The following is a 22724-nucleotide window of genomic DNA, read 5'->3' as shown; positions in this document are numbered from 1 at the left end:
CCACTACTAATATACACATTAAAAAACTGAGCAACTATATTCCCTCTTACCTGCACGACTAGTACCTTTATCAAATATTTACTTATGCTCTACTTTTCTACTGACATCCTACAAGCATTGCTTAAAATGCCTAAACTTGATAAAAAATATATATTAACCAAGATGATGATGAAGAATCACCACCACCATGCAGCAGAATGCACAACCAAAAAGGAGAGCAAAATGGCAACAACTGTCTGTCAGTCAGAAGGAAGCTAGAATCTCATAATATAGTTACTGTATGAGGCCGACCCATATAAAAAAAAATGTTGAATATAATGAAACGTCTCTTCCTGGTTGGGCTTTAGTGGCTCCCTATAGCTAGCTCACTAAGATAGCTCCACATGAGTCACATGAGCCCTAGGAGTTCGTTCACATTGCCTACTGGAGACCAGAGCCAAAACCAGCTCCCCCCCCTCTTCACAGAGGCACAGGCAGCATGGGATTGTTATGATCACCCTCACCAAGCAAACATACAGAAGGAAAGTGAAGCAAAACAGATAACTGCAAGGTTCGCACAGATAAGAAACGAAGGTGCAAACAATTCTACAAATGATCCACCCAGCAGTTATTTAGAACCCACTAGCTAAAGCCCAGGTTCCCATCCAGTGGGACATGACCCCTTTTGGGGGTCAAAATGTCTTCTGGAGGGGGTGGGTCAAAAGACTTAAATTCTGAGTATGTCTGAATCATTAAGGAATTAGCAAGTGGCGAGTATCCTGATTAGGCAATGTTTAAAAATGTTCACGACCGTAAAAATCTGAAATTTTATACTGGTATGCATAGATCTTGCTCTTACACAACACCCTCACCAAAAGTTGAGTAAACTGGGGCCGGTCCAACACCAGATGGAGACGACACTGTAAGTGAAGCAGAGCCACAGAGGGCAAGAAAAGGAAAGTCGACCGAGATTACCAAACTAGGCCTAACTAAGTTCGAACCAGGATGGAATCAACTGTGACTTCCACCAGTTCACCAGGAACCGAAACCTGAAATGCTGGGAAAGAACCAGATCCCTGGCTTAGAGACATGTGGATTGGCTGAGAGTTCAAACCAGCCAGTCATCGACATCGGCCAAGACCATCCTAAAAAGGAGTTGCCAAAAATGAATTACCTCTGCTAACCTGTAAGTCTCAGAAGCCACACGAGAGCCAAAATGAAGAACCTTGAAACAGGGCCAGATTAAGGCATGAGCTTTAGGGGGCTTGCACCCTCAGGAAAATTAGGCTAAGCAAATGTTTGAATTTATTATTAGTCTTGTTAGGATTAATTAAATTTTTAAATTTGCTTTTGTTTTGAAAATATTACTGGGGACATCACAGTACCTGTAGCTCAGGGGTCTACAAAATCTTAATTTAGCACTGTGAAGCAAGACAGGCCTTAATTGGGTCCTTATGCCCAAAAAGAAATCCTAACTAATTCTTGAACCTCAAATGAATTGTGATGCACCAGCATGCATCCATCAGGGCCACAAACACCATCCAGGAATCCCCATACCAAGCAGACCTGAGCAAATGCAGTCATGTGAATGGTCAGACAAGGAAAGAATCTGTTCAGACCCGAGAGGACAAGAATGTACCATAGGACTGCCAAGTCCCACTTGGGAACTGTGAACAACTGGAACACCCACCAGAGAAATGGTGAACTTTACCACATCCTAGGTATGGGGGAGTAGGGGTGTACAAGGGGTCCATACAACTATGCCAGACAGACAATGGAAGGAGGTGCAGTGGACATAGCACTCATAGAAACACCAGCTGCTCTAACTCTAAAACTCCAAAGATCAAGGTGGGCCAAATCTAGGGCAACTACTTAAGCACCAAGCCACTAAAACATGCAAAGGAACCCAAAACGGTCACCCTCAATGGAGCCTGGCCACGGCAAAATAAAATTAACCAAAACCAAAAGACAGAGGCTTGAATTAAAATATCGGACCAGAGAATCAAAATGGCACAGGCCTCTGGGAAGAGAGTAATACCCACACAAGAGGCAACAGAGAATAACATTACAATTGACCATCACTATATAGCAATGATGGCCATCCCTCTAACTTGCGAGTAAGGGCTCAGCAGGCTGATCTATAGTAAATCACATCAAAGACCAACTGGGCTTTTCAGGGTCTGAAAGGAGGACCAAACAGGACACCCAGGCATTAGGGATGTTTGCCAGAGGAAATGAAGCTGAATGTAGACTTTTGGGGTAAATGTAGCTGCAAAGGGCATCAGCAGCGTGCTGTATGTACAAGCACATAAACCCTAGTGCACACTTTAATCACAAACCCCTGAATCTCAGAGCCTTGCAGAGGAGTCAATAACCCATGCACCACAAAGGGAGAGGGACCCTATGCAGTAGGCAGTTCTCAAGAGACAAACTTTTGAACCAGAGACGTCACTGACAGAACAGTGGCAAACGAGCACCAAGGGAAGGGCAGCCCTAAATACATGAAGCCCGAGGTAAAAACTGACCAACGTTTACACAACAAGTAGAGCTCGTACACACATGCAAAAAGAAGTATAACTAAATCTTAAAAGTGATACACAAGCCCCCACAGGACAACATTCAAAGGATGGTCCACATTTATCTTGAATTTGGGCTCCACAAGCTAGTAACTCCACGCAGGTGGACATCATCGATACGACTCGAGTTCTGTTGACATGAGGAGCCAGAGTTCCAGGTGGTGCTGCCACCTGGTGGTGGCTAGCTGTAATTAGTGGGTTTTACCTTACTGCTGGGTGTATCATTTATAGTCAATTGCCACTTCATTTCTTCTCTTCTGTGAACCTTGCAGTTGACCATTTTGCTTTGCTTACTTTCAGGAAGTTTCCATGATGAGGGTGCTCATAGCAATCACCTGTTCCCTGTGCCTCTGCGATAGGGCCAGGTTCTGGTTTTGGTCACCAGTTGGCAACAGACTCCTAGGGTTGATGCGACTCGCATGTGGAACTATCTCAATGAGCTGGCAACATGGAGCCACCGTTCAGTCCTTTTTTGCGCACTAGATCAATCCCATGAATGGAAGATGGGAAACAATGAATAAAGCAACATTTTTCACTTAGAGCATAAAGTTAATTCAGCCTAAAAATTACCATTTTGTACCTTACTAGAAAAGGCCTTTATAATGAAAATATTAACACTAAAATTAGTGATCTTACAGGCGCCATGTCATAACTAATTTAACCCCCTAAACAGGTTCACATCGAGATGAGCCTGCTTAAAAATATTTAACAAATCATATGGGAAAAAATTATGTATGGCAATTAGAGAACAGGAGATCACAGACAGAAATTGAGGCAGTGTAAGGGTTAAAAGATATAGAAGTTACCTATTGTCTATCGTAGAGCTTTAGAAGCATTTTACGATTCATTGGGCTCGTAGGAATTATGCACCAGAATATCCAATTTTAAAAATGTGCATACTACTTACACGCATCTAAGAAACTGGTCTACAAGAAGTTACATTAGAGAAAATATATAATATTTATAATACTTGTACTGTATTACCAGATATAAGATCCCTGAAATATGAAAAGGAAACGAATACTGAAATTCAATCGATGGAACAGCCACAGTATCCTGTACATCACTGGTAATATAAGTGGACGAGCCCTTCAATCTTGGAATGGCTCAACCTTAAAAAGGCAGGACGGCTGGGCCCGGTCTTGGGCTGCTGTTGTTGGGTGGTGGCTACCTGTCCTGGAGTCGTTTGATGATTCCTTCCGCCTGGTAGTTAGATGGGCGAGGTAGTGATGCTGCGGATGAAGGGATAAGTGTCTCAGTGCCCCACAGGCGCTGGTCTTGGGTCCCTTGAGCTGTTCCATTGTCAAGTACAGTGAACTGGATGGCGTTGGGGTCGCCAATCTCTAGGTTGAATTCCCCATCACAACCTACAACAACCTGTGAGGCCAAGCACACAATTCAATCATTTTAAGGCAGGGTAACATCTGTTGGTAAAAATATATGAAATATATAATATTTCTTCCAATATAAAGATTTCCAGAGGCATTAAATCGCCTTTCACAAGACAATAATAAATGCGTTAAATACCACGTAACCACAAAAACCATCTAAGCTCAAGTGGCTACATTCTTAATGAATATTAATAGAATTCTGACAAAAAACAAAATATATATCATATTTTCTTGAGAGGAATTTGAAAATATTTATTATTCAAATTCCTGAATATGAAAGGTTGCATTAGATTTTATTAGTCATTCATTCACATACCTTGGGATTTGCACCTGCCTTCAGTAACTGTTGTTTCTCCCACTCTCGTTCATGATCACTGTTGTCACTACCACCCTCCGCTGAACCAAAAATGACCATAAAAATATGTTAGGAAAACTGGAAAACAATGCATCCAGACATTTATATATAAGTAACTCAGATTTAAATAAAGAGCAGCCTGTCTTCAAAAAGGAGCTACCCTGGAGGTAATCACTTCAAAACCACTATGTAATTAATGCTATTATCTACTTTTTATCCATTATTAGGCTAGGTTACGATTTGTTAGTTGGTTGCGTTAATATGGTGTATTATTTTCAAACATGTGAAATATGAAATTTGAAACTCAAACTATTTAAGTGTCCCTTTAAACCAAATTCTTCAAACCATTTAAAAAAAAAACAAGTTAAGCATAGAAGTTTTAAATTTCAAACCAACAGTTTATAATACAATAAAGTTATAATTTAAGAATATTCTTTATTTAGCATAAAGATTTACTTGCCAGATTACCGGTACACTATTATTGGAAATGTAATATGCTTTCAGACCCTCAAAATATCTAGATAACTTTCCAGGTGGTTCAAGTGGGGGGGTGGGTGTCTTGTTCTAATCCCTTTACCCCTGATAATGGGTTCACAAAAAAGATTGTTTTTTAATTTAGTTATTGTACTAGATAATCACTTTGATAAAGAAGATATTCTATAACATACCATATGTTTAAAATTTAACTAAAACATTTGAGAGCTTATAAATAAAGCATTTGCTAGTCATTTATAAATACTGTATGCAGTCTGATCTCAAATTTGATCAACAGAGAAGGAAACACATATTGCTTGCACATAAAAATATAAATGTTTATATGTTTAAAGTTGCTTTAAATTTCATACCCTGTGCTGCCTCAAATGCTTCTTGCCGTTGCTGTCTATCTCGTGCCTGTTGGTTAACAGAAAAATCCATTCGAGACTCGCCATCATCATCACTGCGATCATTGTCATCATCACGTACCAAGCGACTTTTGGTTTCCTCAACTCTGTGCAGAACATGTAACTTGACATTAAAATTATGTTACGGAAAAATGTGGAAGGATGCTATGCTGTTCAACAATAATCAGGTTTCACTTAACCCCCCCCCCCACATTTCTATATACTGTACATTTATCAGGTGGATGAGAGCGCTGAACCCAAATGTAAAAATCATATCATGCCATTTTTGTTTACATGTATTTGTTTTAGAATTCAAATAGTGTTCATGAAATCTAATAATAGGTATGGAAAGACTATTAACTTTTAAATTTTACATTTAGTAAAGAAAAAAATAGTCACAACATTTACACTGAAAATACAATTATGATAAACATTCCAAGAGTTTTTAAGCATGACACAAATGCACATGTCTTACCTGACAGTGTCATCTAAGGGAACCATGTCTCCTTGCTCCCTGGCTTGCTGTCTCTGCTTCCGGATGGCATGTATCATATTAGCATCAGGTATCTGGCCACCTATAGAAATCCAGCTATTAAAAGATCAAGTCGGACTCTCATACACGTACAGTACATACATACATACAATATCAATCTGCTCCTCTTGCAACACATGGCTCTATGGAAGAGTACAGGAAATAACTAACTATTGGTCAGCTTTAAATAAGATGGTTCTATGGTGGAAGAGATTGCAGTGGATCAGATATTCACTAAGGACAGCTTGTGCAGAAGGCATGAAAGCGAAACAATATGGTGTAATTAATTACCTAAGTGTAATTACCTAAGTGTAGTTACAGGATGAGAGCTACGCTCGTGGTGTCCCGTCTTCCCAGCACTCTTTGTCATATAACGCTTTGAAACTACTGACGGTCTTGGCCTCCACCACCTTCTCACTTAACTTGTTCCAACCGTCTACCACTCTATTTGCGAAGGTGAATTTTCTTATATTTCTTCGGCATCTGTGTTTAGCTAGTTTAAATCTATGACCTCTTGTTCTTGAAATTCCAGGTCTCAGGAAGTCTTCCCTGTCGATTATATCAATTCCTGTAACTATTTTGTATGTAGTGATCATATCACCTCTTTTTCTTCTGTCTTCTAGTTTTGGCATATTTAATGCTTCTAACCTCTCCTCGTAGCTCTTGCCCTTCAGTTCTGGGAGCCACTTAGTAGCATGTCTTTGCACCTTTTCCAGTTTGTTGATGTGCTTCTTAAGATATGGGCACCACACAACAGCTGCATATTCTAGCTTTGGCCTAACAAAAGTCATGAACAATTTCTTTAGTATATCGCCATCCATGTATTTAAATGCAATTCTGAAGTTAGAAAGCATAGCATAGGCTCCTTGCACAATATTCTTTATGTGGTCCTCAGGTGATAGTTTTCTATCTAGAACCACTCCTAGATCTCTTTCTTTATCAGAATTCTTTAAAGATTTCTCACATAATATATAGGTTGTGTGGGGTCTATGTTCTCCTATTCCACATTCCATAACATGACATTTATTAACATTAAATTCCATTTGCCAAGTGGTGCTCCATATACTTATTTTGTCCAGGTCTTCTTGAAGGGCATGACAGTCATCTAAATTTCTTATCCTTCCTATTATCTTAGCATCATCAGCAAACATGTTCATATAATTCTGTATACCAACTGGTAGATCATTTATGTACACAATAAACATCACTGGTGCAAGAACTGAACCCTGTGGTACTCCACTTGTGACATTTCTCCATTCTGATACATTGCCTCTGATTACTGCCCTCATTTTTCTATCAGTCAGAAAATTTTTCATCCATGATAGAAGCTTACCTGTCACCCCTCCAATATTTTCCAGTTTCCAGAACAACCTCTTATGTGGAACTCTGTCGAAAGCCTTTTTTAGGTCCAGATAGATGCAGTCAACCCAACCATCTCTTTCCTGTAATATCTCTGTGGCTCGATCATAGAAACTGAGTAAATTCGATACACAGGATCTTCCAGATCGAAAACCATACTGTCTGTCTGATATTATATCATTTCTCTCTAGGTGTTCTACCCATTTAGTTTTGATTAGTTTTTCCAATACTTTCACTATTACACTTGTCAATGATACAGGTCTATAATTGAGGGGGTCTTCCCTGCTGCCACTTTTGTAGATTGGAACTATGTTAGCCTGTTTCCACCCGTCTGCTACGATTCCTGTACACAGGGATGCCTGAAAGATCAGGTGAAGTGGAATGCTGAGCTCAGATGCACATTCTCTCAGAACCCATGGTGAAACGCCATCTGGGCCAGCTGCTTTGTTCTTACCGAGCTCCTTGAGCATTTTTTCCACTTCGTCTCTAGACACCTCTATGTGTTCTATGTTGTTCTCTGGAATTCTTATTGTATCTGGTTCCCTAAAGATTTCATTTTGTACAAACACACTTTGGAACTTTTCGTTTAGTGTTTCACACATTTCCTTTTCATCTTCCGTGAATCTATTTCCCATTTTCAACCTCTGAATATTATCCTTTACCTGCAATTTGTTGTTTATGAATTTATAGAATAGACCTGGTTCTGTTTTACATTTGTCCGCAATCCCTTTTTCAAAATTTCTTTCTGCCTCTCTCCTCACTGCCGTGTAGTTGTTTCTCGCATCTTTGTATCGCTGGTATGTTTGGGGGTTCGGCCTCTTCCTGTATTGATTCCATTTTTGTGTCTTTCGGTCTCTAGCCCTCTCGCAATTTCTATTGAACCAATCCTGTTTCCTAGTTCTGCATCTCTGTTTTGGTATAAATTTTTTTGTGCCTTTATCATATATTTCACAAAACTTGCCATACATCTCATTCACTTCCTTGCCTAGCATCAAGTCTGTCCAATTATACTCACTAAAAAAATTTCTAAGGTCACCATAATGTCCTCTCCTGAAGTCTGGTTTTCCAACTGCTTCAACCTCCTTATTTTCTTCCAGCTTATAACGCATTGCATACTTTATTCCCAAAAAGACATGGTCACTTTTACCCAAGGGAGGAAGGTACTGAATGTCAAATATCTCTTCCTCCTTCCTGGTAAATATCAAATCTAGCATGGAGGGAACGTCCCCTTCCCTCATCCTCGTAGCTTGTTTAACATGTTGATACAAGAATGTTTCCAGGAGGAGGTCTACAAATTTACAGGTCCAAAAATCTTCTGTTTTAGCTTCATATGCTTCCCAGTCTATGGATTTCAAGTTGAAGTCACCGACTATCAACAGTCGTGATCTATCGTTATCCGCTCTCGCTATAATCTCTCTCATTATTGTTATAAGACCTTCACGTTTACTATCTAGCTCCTCCTTTGACCATGTGCTGCTTGGTGGTGGACTATATGCATTTATCATCATTAGTTTATCATCCTCATAGCAGATCTCTAGTGCTATTATGTCAACTTCTTGTGGATTGGCAGTCGTTATTTCCTTCACCTTTAGGTGTTCTTTTACCAGCACAGCAACGCCACCGCCTTTCCTAATTTTTCTGTCCCGTCTCCAAATTGAGTAGCCCCTCGGGAATATGACCTCATTTAAAATTACATCTTCAAGTTTTGTCTCCGTGAGTGCAACAATGTCTGGTGTCTGCAGCTGTATTACATCACTTAACTCCAGTATCTTCGATCTCACTCCATCTATGTTGGTGTATGCAATCTTCAGGAACTTGTTCCCCCTCTCCTTATTCTTCACTCCCCCTCTCTCTATTGATTTTGTTGGTTTGCCTTTATGTACCACTTTACTGGTTTGCCTACCCCTATCACTTTGTAGAAAAAAGAATTTATTTCTTCTTCATTCCTGCTCTCATTTAAATGTTTTGCCTCGGCGAGGTTCAGTTTCAGCTTCTCTCTATCTTCTTTTGAAAGATCTCGTCTTAATGACCACCCTTTCCCATCCTCATCCCTTTGCAATTTTCTAGCATTCCTTAGTACTTCTTCCATCTGTTTGGCACCGTTTAGGGTGATCCTCAAAGGTCGATCTTTCCCTTTTACGTACCTGCCTATTCTCCTGTAGTCGCACACATTCTCTCTGTTTGTAAGACCTTCCACGAGGCCAACAATTTTATCTACTACTTTAGCTTCTTCTACAGCTCTTTCTGACCTAGATGTTATCGCCTTTTCTTTGCAGCCAAAAATGATCAGGGACTTACTCCGATCAACTGTGTTTTGCACCAACTTCGGGTTAGATGCCAATTCTTTCCTCACTTCTAGCCTAATGTTTGTTTTATCTTGGTTGCTGCAGTGTTTGACTTCCTTTACTGCTTCTTCTATTTTTTCCTTCTCCTTGGCCACTTGTGCATAAGTGAGTTGCATATCTTTCTTGCACTGTTCTATTCCCTGTGTAACTTCCTCCATCTGTGCTGACAAAAGCTGTTTCTCCTGTTGAATTTCCTTGCCTAACCTATTGTAGTCATTTATGTTTAAATTTACTTTAACTTCTTCCAAAGCTATTTTTAAGAGTTTATTTTCTTCTTCCATGGCTTTGCAATTTGTTTCCAATTGATTCTTATCCTTGCGCAAGTCTTTCACTAAACCCTCAAGACATAAAACTTTGCTATTCAAATGGTCATTACTTTCTTTTAATTTACTAATTATTTCTACATGAGAGTTCACTATAGTATCTAAATTTACCAACTTGTTATGTAGACTACTAATATCAATGCTTTCTTCATTGAATCCCTCAAAATCAAGCTCTGTTTTGTTTTTCCCCTTGCCAGTGGCCATCTTGAATGTTCTTCTCTGCACTGTAAACACTAGGGCAACTTTTTCTCATCCGATTTTTCACTTCCCTTAGCACTTTCCTGTTATCTCACCTATTTTTCAAGAGCACTATACCTTTATGTTCTCTGGGAAACCACTCACTACCATCAACCTGTACTACAATACTTAGGATTGTTGAAATATGCTGGAGCTCCTCTGCTGCAAGTGTTGACCCTAGGGGTGTCACCTTTTGAATGTACATTTGAGTGTACATGACCTTTGTAGACTTTCAGAAAGAGCATGACAAAATTATAAAGAAGGCCACTGGAGAACAATGAGGATGTATGGAGTTGGTCAAGTTTTGCTAATTGTGAAGTAGTAGTGCATATGTAAGAGTCAATGGTGCAATGAATGACTGGGTAATATGATGCTCTCTTTGTTGTTCAATATATATACTGTACCTGCTTGCAGTTTTTTTTAGCAGGGAATGAGAGACCTATTTAAATTAGTTGAAAGTGTTACTGAGCTGTGTGCTAAAAGTGAATATGGAAAATTTTGTTTAAAATGGTGGAGAGATGTGAACTGCGTCTGAAATTTGTGTTCACCTAGAGCCCTACAGCCATACCACCAAACTATTGTACCTGATTACACACAGAAATCACAATAGTGTGATGCATCAAATGAACAAATCGTTTATTGTATCAAATTGTTTATTGTACCCGATGCATTTTTCCTCCTCACGTTACAGTAATTTGTCATACTAGATCTTGACACTCTGAATAATATCGCTTCCACTATTGCTGGTCAAGTCCATCTCGGTAATCTACCACTGTCAATGTAAGAGAGTATTGTGGTTCCAATGAGCTGTTTAAAGTTGCCTGTATTTACTTTGTATATTTTTGTCAGTACAGTACTGTATCTTGTACCTTGTAATTGTACTGCCTCATCTTTTTCTCTTCTAATACAGTATAGTTAGAAAAAGCTCTCTCTTAGGTAAGAAAACCCTGTCCAAACACAGTACTTTCTACAGATCCATAAAATTCTTGCCTTAGAGAGCAAGAAATATTACAGCAAAAATGTGCTTGTGTGTGCTTTTATTTTGAACTGACATTAGTAATAGTAGTAGATTTAGCAATTGTAGCAATTTCATGTTTCCTTATACAATAAACCTATGGTGTTTCCTAAGACTACAAAATTTCCCCCTTCAACAAAGTTGATTAATTACTAGGGAAGGTTTCTACAAATAAAAAGTCTTACTTTGAAGAATTTTTTTCCAAGGATCTAGAGAGTGAGATGTTCTTGTGCTTTTAGACCTGAACTTGTGTTTGCCCGGAGTATTAGGATCATCTTCATCCGAGTCCCCTGGCTTGGCACCAATGCTCTCTGCTTCTCGACCATTTACTATTCTTATTCCAAGCTCATCCTGAAATTGACTTCACATTATAATCTCAAAACTGGACGAGGATAAAATGATCATGATAATTATGAAAGAAACCACAACTCAAAATAATTGTTATGGTCAATTGGAAAAATATGTAAATCTTTGGAAATCTATGGATACTGTACCTAAAATTTTTAGTTGTGTGCCTAAAGTTATTAACAGACACAAAAAATGTTTTTATCAAACATTCAGCATCAATAACAGCATTCTCCACAGTGCTTTAATTTTATCCTAAAAAACAAGATTTAATCAAGATTAATCAAATTAATCTATGTAATTTGTAGCTCAAGCTAGATTTCTTTTCTTGAAAGATGATGCCATTGTCAGCTGAAAGAAATTACACAAAGTGATAAATTTATACTCTATACTATATCTCCCAAATAAAAATGTTTATCTAGTAATTACAGGACGTAAACAAATTTATATAGAACTCCATGATTTTGCAACATGCCTCTTCCATGCATATCTGAAACTATTAAAAAAAGCTCCAGAACTGTTACCAAAAGAATATCTCATTACATGATGCAAAAATGTGCATGTGCCAACATACGATGCAATTTCACTCTAGTGTTGAGAAAGTGATCAGAAACAGTTATTTCCTAATAAAAAAATACAATAAATATTAGTTCCAACAGCAGTCACTGCAGGTTTCCAGTGCCATTTAGTACAACCCATGTATATATAGTAGTTTTTGGTGACTGTGTGCACCATAGTACAAACATTGACGTGCCAAGCAATTAGATAGTAGAATTTGGTACTATTCACTTCATAGTCCAAAAAAAATTAAGCTAAAAAAAAAAACTTAAATATTCCTAGGCCTAGTATAGCACACACACATGTACTATATTAGGCCTCAGATAGCATGTATTAGGCCTAGGAAGGTTAGGTTAGTTTTGTTTGTCTTTGCAACATACAGAAATTTTTGGGGGGTTTGTCCAAATTCATAGTTTCGATTTCTACTTTCTAATTGTGTTAACATTGGTATATGTACCATGGTCCTTAGCATTACTATAAGTACAGTGGTACCTCGAATAACGAATTTAATCCATTCCGTCTTCGTCATGTGAAACGGACGTCATACAAAATGAATGTCCCCATGTAACCACTGTGATGCACTGTGTTTATTGTGAAATTCCCCCAGTGTACATGACATCAAATGTTCCCAAAAAAATAATTTTTTTTTTTGTAAAATGATAAATTACCTTCCATGAACATGTCTATGTAAAAATACTTACCAAATTCCACATACTTTGGCTGTGAGGACGTGGACAAGGTGCACTGTGACGTCATCAGGGGCTTGTCACCCGTGTGTGAAGCTCCCAGACACGGTCGCGCAGGCCATTCAAGCACCGCGTGTTGCCACAAATATATTTTCAAATATTTTTTCTATGTATTTCCAATGCGGTTTTATTTGTTTCTTTTATCGTATATGATGCATATTTGTGACCTTTACAATATGTATACAGTAGAATGTTCATAATTTTCCATGGAACTGTGATACAAGTGTCAGTAATGTGTCCACAATAAATGTTTATTGTCACAATATTACGTGGTAAAATTCACTAAAATTACAATATGTACAGTTTCACATACTATTTACAGTGACACACTGTATTACACACTCAGTACTTTGGAGGTGCGTAATAATCAACGTAGTCCATGGTACACAGCACGACTTTGCTCTTGTTGCACCAGCTACAGATAGATTTTCGCTTCCTGTTTCATCGTTCTGTGTGCTTGCAAATAACACACTCACGTGCACCCTTGGCTATAGTACTTGTAGGTGGTATGTAGCCAAGCTTGTAAGGCATAAGGTAGTATTGAAACGATTATAGGAAAAGCTCAAATTGTAAGGTAGTCTTGAAAAGATCGCTTTGTAAGATCCCACACAGGAAGAGATTCAGCTAGCCTCAAAGAGTGTCCGTCAGTCAGGAAGAGATTCAGGTATTCTTGAAAATATCTATGGAAAACACCACCATGGAAGCCACTAACACTGTTCATCTATGCTACTTGTATCAGATGCATCATCAATGAACGCAGAAAACGATTCATCTAAGTATCATCTATATAAATTGGAGATGTCAAGGGTGGGGCTCAGAGCTACAACTGGATACGCTCACTGTATCATGCTCATAGGTGCTGTATCACTTGCATCCGACAGTTGTGTTAAGTCCTTATTGCGCCTAGCTTTACCAATATTATGACCCTTATGTTCTTCAAACAATAAGGTCTGAATTTCACCGACTGAGCGCAATATGTTACAACATATTGCAACACACTTAAAACTTTCCAAACAGTTCAATACCAAATCAAAAACAATTTGGTTCAGTCACTGCTCAGATTGTCAGAGACAGTGACATCCATATTGCACTAAAAAATATGGGCCAACTCTTCTATCAGGAGACTGCAAATATAATCCAAACCTGAAAGTGCTAAGATCACTATCATCATAAGCCTTGTGTATAACTTATCTGAAGCATTCTTATTTAAGATTCATTGGGATACAGGCCACAATCATCTCATAAAATGTAAAATATAATTTATTCATTAAAACTACCACCATGGCGCTACAAAACTCCTAGCAAGGAAGTACAATATAATTTGAAAGACTGTAAACCTAAATCTTGAACACCTTGGGTAGGTGGTTGTTACTCTTAAAGAAATAAGATACAATGATCCCCACTTTACAATTAAAAAATAAATAAATAAATAAATAAATAAATAAATAAATAAATAAATAAATAAATAAATAAAATAAAAAATCCAAACTCCAAGGGCATTGGCATTGTCCACATTAAATTAAACTGGCAATTTACTCTTCCAAGTGCCTATTTTGTCTACATTGTCTAGGATGGAAGTCATTTAGGTCTTACATTCTTCCCAGCAGTTTAGCATCAATGTGTATGGAGAGAAGGAAAAAATAAAGGAAAAAAAAAAAAATTACCAAACAATCAACATACTGTATATAAAAAAAAATATAAGATCAGGAAATCACTTTAAAAAAATTAAGAAATTATGAGCATAAATATAAAAGATCAAGGAAAAGTAGATGGCATACAAAAGCAAATTGAGAAGTATGTTAAGATGTGCTGGCCATTTGTAACAAATACCACAGGAAATGAAGATCATGTACAACAGTGCTGAAGACATACACACAGATGTGGGGTAGAGCATGTAAATAAGATAAGTACACCAACTGCTGAAACAGAAGTAGTACATATTACATAATATACGGCCAGGAGAATGACTTTTGGCTCCTATGGAATGGACGAGTGGTGATATAGGTCTCTCCTGGTGATGCAGAATAGAAAAAATTATGAACTATAGGAGCAAGGAGGAACTTCCTAATTTTGTTGTGTGGTATGTAAGTTAAAAATATACAAGATGAATGAGGGATAATATTCTGCTTGAGCCACTCCATTCTTTGTAGGAAATGCAGTGCAGATAAGAAATCAAAACAAAAGCATGACAGAAAGAGAGCAATAGTTGCCAAATTGAAGATTTATGACAATCCATGATTATATTACACATTTAGAATAACATGAAAACCTACAAAAGAAAGACAATTTCCCTTTTGATGCATATAAACTTCTCAAAATAATACTCCCAAGATTGATGGCATTAGACATCAATTTAAATTATTGGTGTCATGAAGTATGACCTTGAATGGTCATACTTTAAACTGGGACAGTCACCCTACCAGCTCGGACACAGTTGGTCCCCCATTCTTGTCCTTGTCTCGAAATTTGTCCTTTCCTTCAGCTTGCCTTTGTTTCTCCTTTTCCTCCCTTCTCTTTTCCTTTTTCTCTTTCTTCATCTCTTTACGTAATTTGTAGCTCAAGCTAGATTTCTTTTCTTGAAAGATGATGCCATCATCAGCTGAAAGAAATTACACATAATCGTAAATTTATATACTATATCTCCCACATAAAAAATATTTATCTAGTAATTACAGGATGTAAACAAATTTTCTAGACCTATCATCTAACCACACATTAAAATTATACTACATCTTTTTCAAGATTAATAAATTCGTAACACTTTAGTTTTAATGAAAGGTAAAGTTAGTAAAATCAAGATTGAGAAAAATACAGCCAAAATGCTACTACACAAGGGAGTAAAAGTACAGACCCATATGTACATATGGGTCTGTATTCTTCCTGGTAGTACAGTCGGGTTCATTCTCAACAAAATGCCATTAAACGATTCTTCGCGGCGGGGATCGTATTCCAGGGACCTGCCCGAAACGCTACGCGTACTAGTGGCTGTACAAGAATGTAACAACTCTTGTATATATCTCAAAAAAAAAAAAAAAAAAAAAAAAAATCAAAAATTCCGGATTCTAATCCCGGGTGAAACAGAAATGGTTGGGTACATTTCCTTTCACCTAATGCTCTGTTCACCTAGCAGTAAGTAGGTACTCAGGAGTTAGTCAGCAGTAGCAGTAAGTAGGTACTCATGGTACTGGGCAAGGTCAGTTATTCGACCTCGTGGGGACCTCTATTTAAGCCTAATGTATATAAATACACTCTAGCTTCCTATCCCTTGACACAATGAATTATTATTAATTATTATATGCAAGTTGGTGGTGCGGTACGAACATGAAATATCATGAATTATAGTATAAATAAACAATCTGTGAAACGTGTGGTATTAGAAGAGATAAAGTAAGGAATGTATGACTGGCTCCAGGCCAGGCTTGGGAAGTGGAACAACTCCATGAACCTACTCCAGGTATAGTGACATCACAAGCCTTGTGTACATCACTGTGGGGTGAGGTCTCAGTGACAAGATGCTCCAGTATTTATTTATTTATATATACTGTACAAGAGTTCTTACTTTCTTGTACAACCACTAGCACGCATAATGTTTCGAGCAAGTCCTTAATCCTAATTTTCACACGTGCACATCCCCAGGAAGCAGCCCGTAATAGTTGTCTAACTCCCAGGTACCTATTTACTGTTAGGTGAACAAGCACATCAGGGTGATAGAAACTCTGCCCATTTGTTTCTGCCTCTGCCGGGGATCGAGCCCAGACCCTTATAGGACTGTGAACCCCCCCCCCCCCCCCCCGAGCGCTGTTCACTCAGCCGTCAGGCCCCATGTATGTATGTATGCAAGTATGCATGTATGCATACAGTACTTGGCCTAGTATGCAGGGTCTGATTTGCCTAAAAGTGATTTTCATTATTTTCAAATATTTCTTCCAAAATACTGTGGGTATGTTCCAATTAATATTATTACATTAAGGCATGAATTACTGACAATTATGTTAGGATATTAGATTGGGATAGGTTAGGATAGATTAGGATTGGATAGGTTAGGTAAGGATAGGTTACAATAAAATAGGTTAGGACAGAATTGATTAGGATAGGAAGGACAGGATAGGTTATGATAAGTGAGGATAGGTAGGTAAGGTTTGACCAAATTTCTATGGAAGTTTTATCTCAAATCAAAAAATCAAATCAAATGTAATGTAATTGAAATCTTAATCATTCCATAAATATATGCGAGAAACCTTAACAAACTTGTCCGTAAACGAATTTGTTGGGCAATAAACTAACCCGTAAGGTCGTCTTCGAAACTTAAAATGGACTGCTTCTTGGGTTCCACCTTTTCCTTCTTCTTTTTCTCCTTTTTGATGGCAATGGCGAAGTTGGAGTTGCTATCATCATTGCTGGCGATAGCCATAGCATCACTCTCTGCCCCAGCTTCATCCTCACTCAACCTGCGTTGTCTAATATTAATGTTTTTTCGTTTCTTGAACATCCTGCCAGCGAGTTGCTTCTGTCCGTAAAAACATAGTAACGCTTCACTAAACCTGCCTAAGTAATCCCAATAATATTTTGTAGGTTTCTGAAACCTTTTTATCCCTTCAGATTTTAGAAAATATATTTAATTAATCAGTACGTTACACTGTTTGTAAAATTTCTGTATAGTAAAGAATAAATATATAAATATTTATATTGAAAAGAAAAACGTTTTACATATGAATAGTAAGATGTAAACCTGCATAATTAACAAAATACGTTCGGTAATGTAAATGTAGCATATAATTTTATGTATATGCCTACAAATAAGAAATTATATTCAATAATTCTGCTATCTATGAATTTTATAAATAAGAAGCTAGTTTTGGTTTAGAATACCAAGTAATGGTAATACAACTTTTCTAATTTGGCTTTTTACTTTATATTATGTTAAATAACAACTTATATGATTTAAAAGTATATTTTTACATAGGCAATTAATTTGAATTAATTATATGAAAACGCGCATTACCATTGAAAACTTTTAAAAGATGTTTATCCTCATAAATGTAAACAACACGGAGTTGGTGGCAGCCACGATCAAAAATGCAGTGTTGACAGTGAAGATGGTCTTCAACAGCAGCTGTAACGAGCTACACCACACTCCAGACCATAAAAAGCTAATAATCAATGTTAATATTGTGTGGGAGTAAGTGGAAACATGAGCGACAGCGATGAGGAAGAGTGTGTGTTTTATGGGACCCCTCTGGAGGAGCTCGATGAAGGTAACCAGACAGGGGGAGGGTGCACTTTATTTATTTATTTATTTATATATATATACAAGAAGGTACATTGGGATTGTGAGGATACATAGCATAGTAATTACATTCTTGTAAAGCCACTAGTACGGGCAGCGTTTCGGGCAGGTCCTTAATCTAAGAAGCCCGAAACGCTTTGCGTAATAGTGGCTTTAGGCATTGTATGTACTAGCTATACCTATAAGTTAAACAATCCTTGTAAATATTTATTGTATGTATGTACCTTACCTAAATAAAATTGTATTGTATTGTAAGCTTATAAGTAGGTTCCACCTTTGGTTTTATTCTGGTTTTGGTTTCCACTTCTTGGTTTTATTCTGACTTTTGTTAGTAAACAGTATGTGTATTTGCATTTTTTTTTTTTAGTTTACATAAAGAGTAAATTAACAGGTTGGGTTGTGTGGCTAATGCTCGACTACATTGTGACATATTGTCTGCATTTAATTAACAGTTTATGTGCCACCCTCCCTCAACCTCTAAAAAAAAATTGATAGTATGGTATATTCACAACCAATTTAGACACATTTTTTATTGGTCTACCACACTGTGTATCAAGCAGATATATTTTTGTTTTATTTTTGTGTAAGGTAAGATAATTATCAGGAGAAAATGCTAAGCCATTACTACTATACAGCACTTAGATGGGATAATGATTTAGAATACAGTAGAGGATAGGAATGGTGCCCTATTCTTGGATGGTTGGGAATTGAACACCAACCTTCAAGAAGCAAGACAGTTGCTCTGCACTACACTACACTGTAGTGTAGTGTTGCTCTATGATCCAGTCCTAGTGGTATTTTTGAGGGGTTTGCACTTATTTGGATAGGCTAGGCAAAATCATACTTAGAAATACAGAAAGGTAATTTACCTTATGTTGATTAAATTTGGTTAGATATAGCCAAGTTGCTATATAGTTTGGTTAGATATATACAGTTGCACATGCAACTACTACAGATAAAATTTGAAGAAATAGAGAATTTATAATATGAAAACAATAAGTAATTAATTCTATGCAAAACACTAAACCATTAATAGTATATACAGTAGAGGAATGGTTGACACCCTAATATGTTTCTTTTCCTTGTGGTGTATACTGTATACATAAATCTGCATCCAGTTTGACACAGGGGATCAATCAATCGAATGGTGACACCTTCCTAGTTGAAATACCAAATGAGATACTAATCTGTGGTGACATACATCCACAATTAATATTTAATAAAGTTCACAAAAAATATAAAATATTGTACAGCCTATGTGATAGACAGCATGGCCCTAATGACAATTTCATAAGAGTTGGTAAAAACCCAGGATTTTTTCTCAAAACCCAACTTGGCTTGAGTTTTTATCTATTTAATCAGTAGATGCAAAAAGACAAAGTTAAAATTAAATTAAAGTTACTAAGTTAGCCCATATTACAGTAAAAAAAATTTTTTAAACCTGCCAAGGTTTTTTAAACTGACAAACCTGACCATGTGAGTAAATGGGTAGCTATCACACCAGCCCTGTAATCTGATGATCTATCTTATATGTCGCACAGCCGTTTGTATAACATTTTCACTACAACTCTTCACTAGAATATCTAGAATACTAAAATAACCTAAACCTGATTCATAGGTCACATCTATTATAAACTAGAAGTAACTACAAAATTAATTTTAGTGAATACAGTACAACTTTTTCTAAGAGTGGTATAATACTTGTAAATTTACAACTGAAATAATAGCAGTGATAACTCTACAGCCTGTATTTCTCATTCACGTCACATTCCGAACCATAAACAATGTATCAACCCATGGTCATATGGGAAAGACAAATGAATGAAAATGTTCATTGCCGATATTTAAAAAGGATCCTACCTAAACCATTTTAATTCAGCAAATGGATAAACAGTGCTTGTTCTTTTTTTATTTATTATTTTCTTTTTCAGGTGAAGTACGCTCACGTAAGGCTCCACGGATTGAGGATCAGGTTGCTCGAGATAAACAGGGTCGTAGAAGGTTAGCTTTAAACTCTGATTCAACTTTGGAGTAAATTTTTGTGTGAAGTACGAAGTTTTGTGTACATATGTATGTACTGTATTTATATGTATGTATGTATGTATATTATCGATTCTGAGTTTGATTATTTAAAAAAATATAATTGGATACTTATTTTTCTGAACATTTTTGTATTATAGTTTGGAAAAAATAATTATTTAAATTAAGTACTTGATTACTTATACAAAATATTCTATTTCATATGTATTTTCTTTTATTTTAGATTTCATGGAGCCTTCACTGGTGGGTTTTCAGCAGGATACTTCAACTCCGTGGGAACAAAAGATGGATGGACACCATCTACATACGTGTCCACTACTGCCCAACGAGCAAAAAGCATGCAATTTCGGCCTCAGGATTTCATGGATGAGGAGGTTATATTTACTCTATATTATAAATAAATTTAGTTCAAAGAATTTAATGAATTTAAAATTCAAATAATTTTATTATAAATAAATTTATTTCATCATGTACAGTACTATACATGAACTGTATTTAGTCCTTAAAGTGTGGTTATCATGAAGTGTTGATTGTCTAGTGCATTGCAATTATTGTTAAATTAAAATATACATCTTTTGTCAGTGTTTAAATATCTATGTTGTCCATATGATTTCAGCAGCTGAGTGGTGTCTCGTAGCAGTAATGCGAGGCCACAAAATAATTTGGAGATAGCCAGACTTCATCTTCTGGTCCTCCCTATCAACAATTTACAATGACCACACTTACCTGGCCAACATATAGGTCTTATCTGTATATGCAGTACTGTATTTATATTGGCACTTATTTTGCTTTTGTATACTGATTCCTTACTTTTGAATATATTTCATATAAGTAAAATACAGTAAAATAAATTGGGGGGAAGGGTCCTGGCTCCCATCACAAATGTAATGCTGATTAATGCCAAAAGGAATGTTATCATAACCACCGCACCATGATCGTCTATGATAGACGATCATTGGTGCGGTGGTCACGGTACTGTGTAAGTTTAGGGGTGATCCTGGACGGCATGGGTTCGAATCCTGGCCGGGTTAGAGTTCTTAGTGATACTATATACTGTATTTAAAAAATAAAATGTGTGTGCATAATTTTTTTTTATGTTTCTGATTACAAATCTCCCATTTCATAAGGGAAAACAAGTCGGGGGGACAGTTTTGATTTCCATACTTTAGGGATTTGACTCCAAATTTATTTTTTTTTATCACAGGATTTGGAAGCACATGGCATATCACCTCAAGGAATCCAGGCCTCTGCCAACTATGATGACAATGAACAGAAGAAGAGGAAAAGAGTTTTAGATCCAGGTGGACCTATTCCAGGGACACCTGTTCTTGAAGATATTTTGAAACCAAGTAGGCAAGTGCTGCACTATTAATTCTGCACAGATAAATGAATCAAAAGTTAGTACACATGATATTTAGGTTCAGGAGATAAATCTAATTTAGAGTAAGGTGTTTTGTGAAACTCGTGCAAGACTTTCAACACTAGTATTTTCCTGCACCTCTTTGTTTTTTTGTTAAGGTTTGGTACTGTTTGGTATCTATAGCCTTCACCGTAATTACCTAAGGGCAGTCGTAGGATGAGAACCACGCTCATTGTGTTCCGGGTACTTTGACTTTTGGAATGCCAAATCTTGGCTTGCCTTGTCTCTTAGTTGATTGGGCCTTGGGCTTTGGCTCCATCTGCTAATTCAAGCTGAATCTCTCCATTATTTCTAGTGTGAATAGAAACTAGTATATGGAAGCAATGGAGTGACTGGTTCAGGAGGAAGCATTTCATTTACACTCAGCACCTTATTTAATTTTTTAAAAGAAGGTTATTTTTTAATTATTTGTTTATTTATATTTTTTTACAGTACAGTATATAATTCAATTAAATATGTATGTTGAATTTGATCTTAATATATAGAAAATTAAGAAAATGATTAAGAATGCATTTGTCACTAATTATTGAAGATACCTTAAGATTTGTTTGTAACTAGTTGTGGTGAAGATATACAGTAGTCTCTGCATGATGCACTTTAGTTATTTTCAGCATAATTACTATTCCTTTTATGAAAAAATTCAAATATTTTAAATTCCTATTACAAAATTTTAAAAACATAGAGGTTATTTTAACATTTATTTTGTTAACTTTTTAATTATTTTATTTAGGGAGACTATGGGAATGAAACTTTTGCGTCGTTTGGGATGGAGACCAGGACAGGGAGTTGGGCCTCGATTGAGTCGACACCAAAAAGTGTCTGAACGCAGAGAAAAACAGAGAATATTTGGCTGCCAGGGAATTCAGCATTCATTGAGAGGTAATGAGTCAGTTCAGTACATTTTAGTAGTACTGTACTGCAATTTGCAAAATTCTACTTTACTGTTAAGCAATGTTAATAAATTGGTATTGTTTCCTATATGTGGTATTAGGCATAGTAATACAGCATATTTTCATTTGTTCTAAAAATGTATGTTTTTGTTGAATATCTTTAGATTCAGACAGTGAGAGTGATGATGATGGACACATGCAGGATTTGACTTATGCTCCTGATGATATTGACACCCTTCACTTGACACAACCCAAGGTGGATCGCTTTGGTCTTGGATACAAGCCTTTGGATCGGACATCTGTTCTTGGCGGACACATCAACCTTTTTGACCCCTCTCCTCTGGTCATGACCGATAAAAAAAAGAAAGTTCTTATAAAGGGGCAGGTGAGTAATATTTTAATTAAACAATATCTCTAAATATGATAAGTAGGAATTCATGATTAA

The 22724-nt window shown here is 36.8% G+C and overlaps 2 protein-coding genes across 2 annotated transcripts in view; one reads left to right on the top strand and one right to left on the bottom strand.

Moving 5' to 3' along the window:
* LOC123768474 (PAX3- and PAX7-binding protein 1) overlaps nt 1-17184 on the bottom strand; it is a 37201-nt gene extending 20017 nt beyond the window's left edge. Inside the window, exons 1-7 of the mRNA XM_045759045.2 lie at nt 16927-17184; nt 15063-15241; nt 11179-11344; nt 5658-5757; nt 5147-5289; nt 4263-4342; nt 3727-3932 (exon numbers count right to left, since the gene is read on the bottom strand). Coding sequence (XP_045615001.1) covers nt 3727-3932; nt 4263-4342; nt 5147-5289; nt 5658-5757; nt 11179-11344; nt 15063-15241; nt 16927-17131 — 1079 coding nt within the window. The 5' untranslated portion in view covers nt 17132-17184. The remainder of the gene's footprint in view (nt 1-3726; nt 3933-4262; nt 4343-5146; nt 5290-5657; nt 5758-11178; nt 11345-15062; nt 15242-16926) is intronic.
* A 491-nt stretch (nt 17185-17675) lies between these two features.
* The window catches only part of LOC138371419 (G patch domain-containing protein 1-like), a 28536-nt gene continuing 23487 nt past the window's right edge, over nt 17676-22724 (top strand). The window contains exons 1-6 of the mRNA XM_069336234.1: nt 17676-17897; nt 19861-19930; nt 20193-20343; nt 21174-21322; nt 22120-22268; nt 22444-22664. Coding sequence (XP_069192335.1) covers nt 17834-17897; nt 19861-19930; nt 20193-20343; nt 21174-21322; nt 22120-22268; nt 22444-22664 — 804 coding nt within the window. The 5' untranslated portion in view covers nt 17676-17833. The remainder of the gene's footprint in view (nt 17898-19860; nt 19931-20192; nt 20344-21173; nt 21323-22119; nt 22269-22443; nt 22665-22724) is intronic.

The sequence above is a fragment of the Procambarus clarkii genome, chromosome 35 (genome assembly GCF_040958095.1).
Source record: "Procambarus clarkii isolate CNS0578487 chromosome 35, FALCON_Pclarkii_2.0, whole genome shotgun sequence".
Taxonomy (NCBI): domain Eukaryota; kingdom Metazoa; phylum Arthropoda; class Malacostraca; order Decapoda; family Cambaridae; genus Procambarus; species Procambarus clarkii.
Note: the sequence above shows the minus strand (reverse complement) of the source record. Positions and strands in the feature narration are given on the sequence as shown.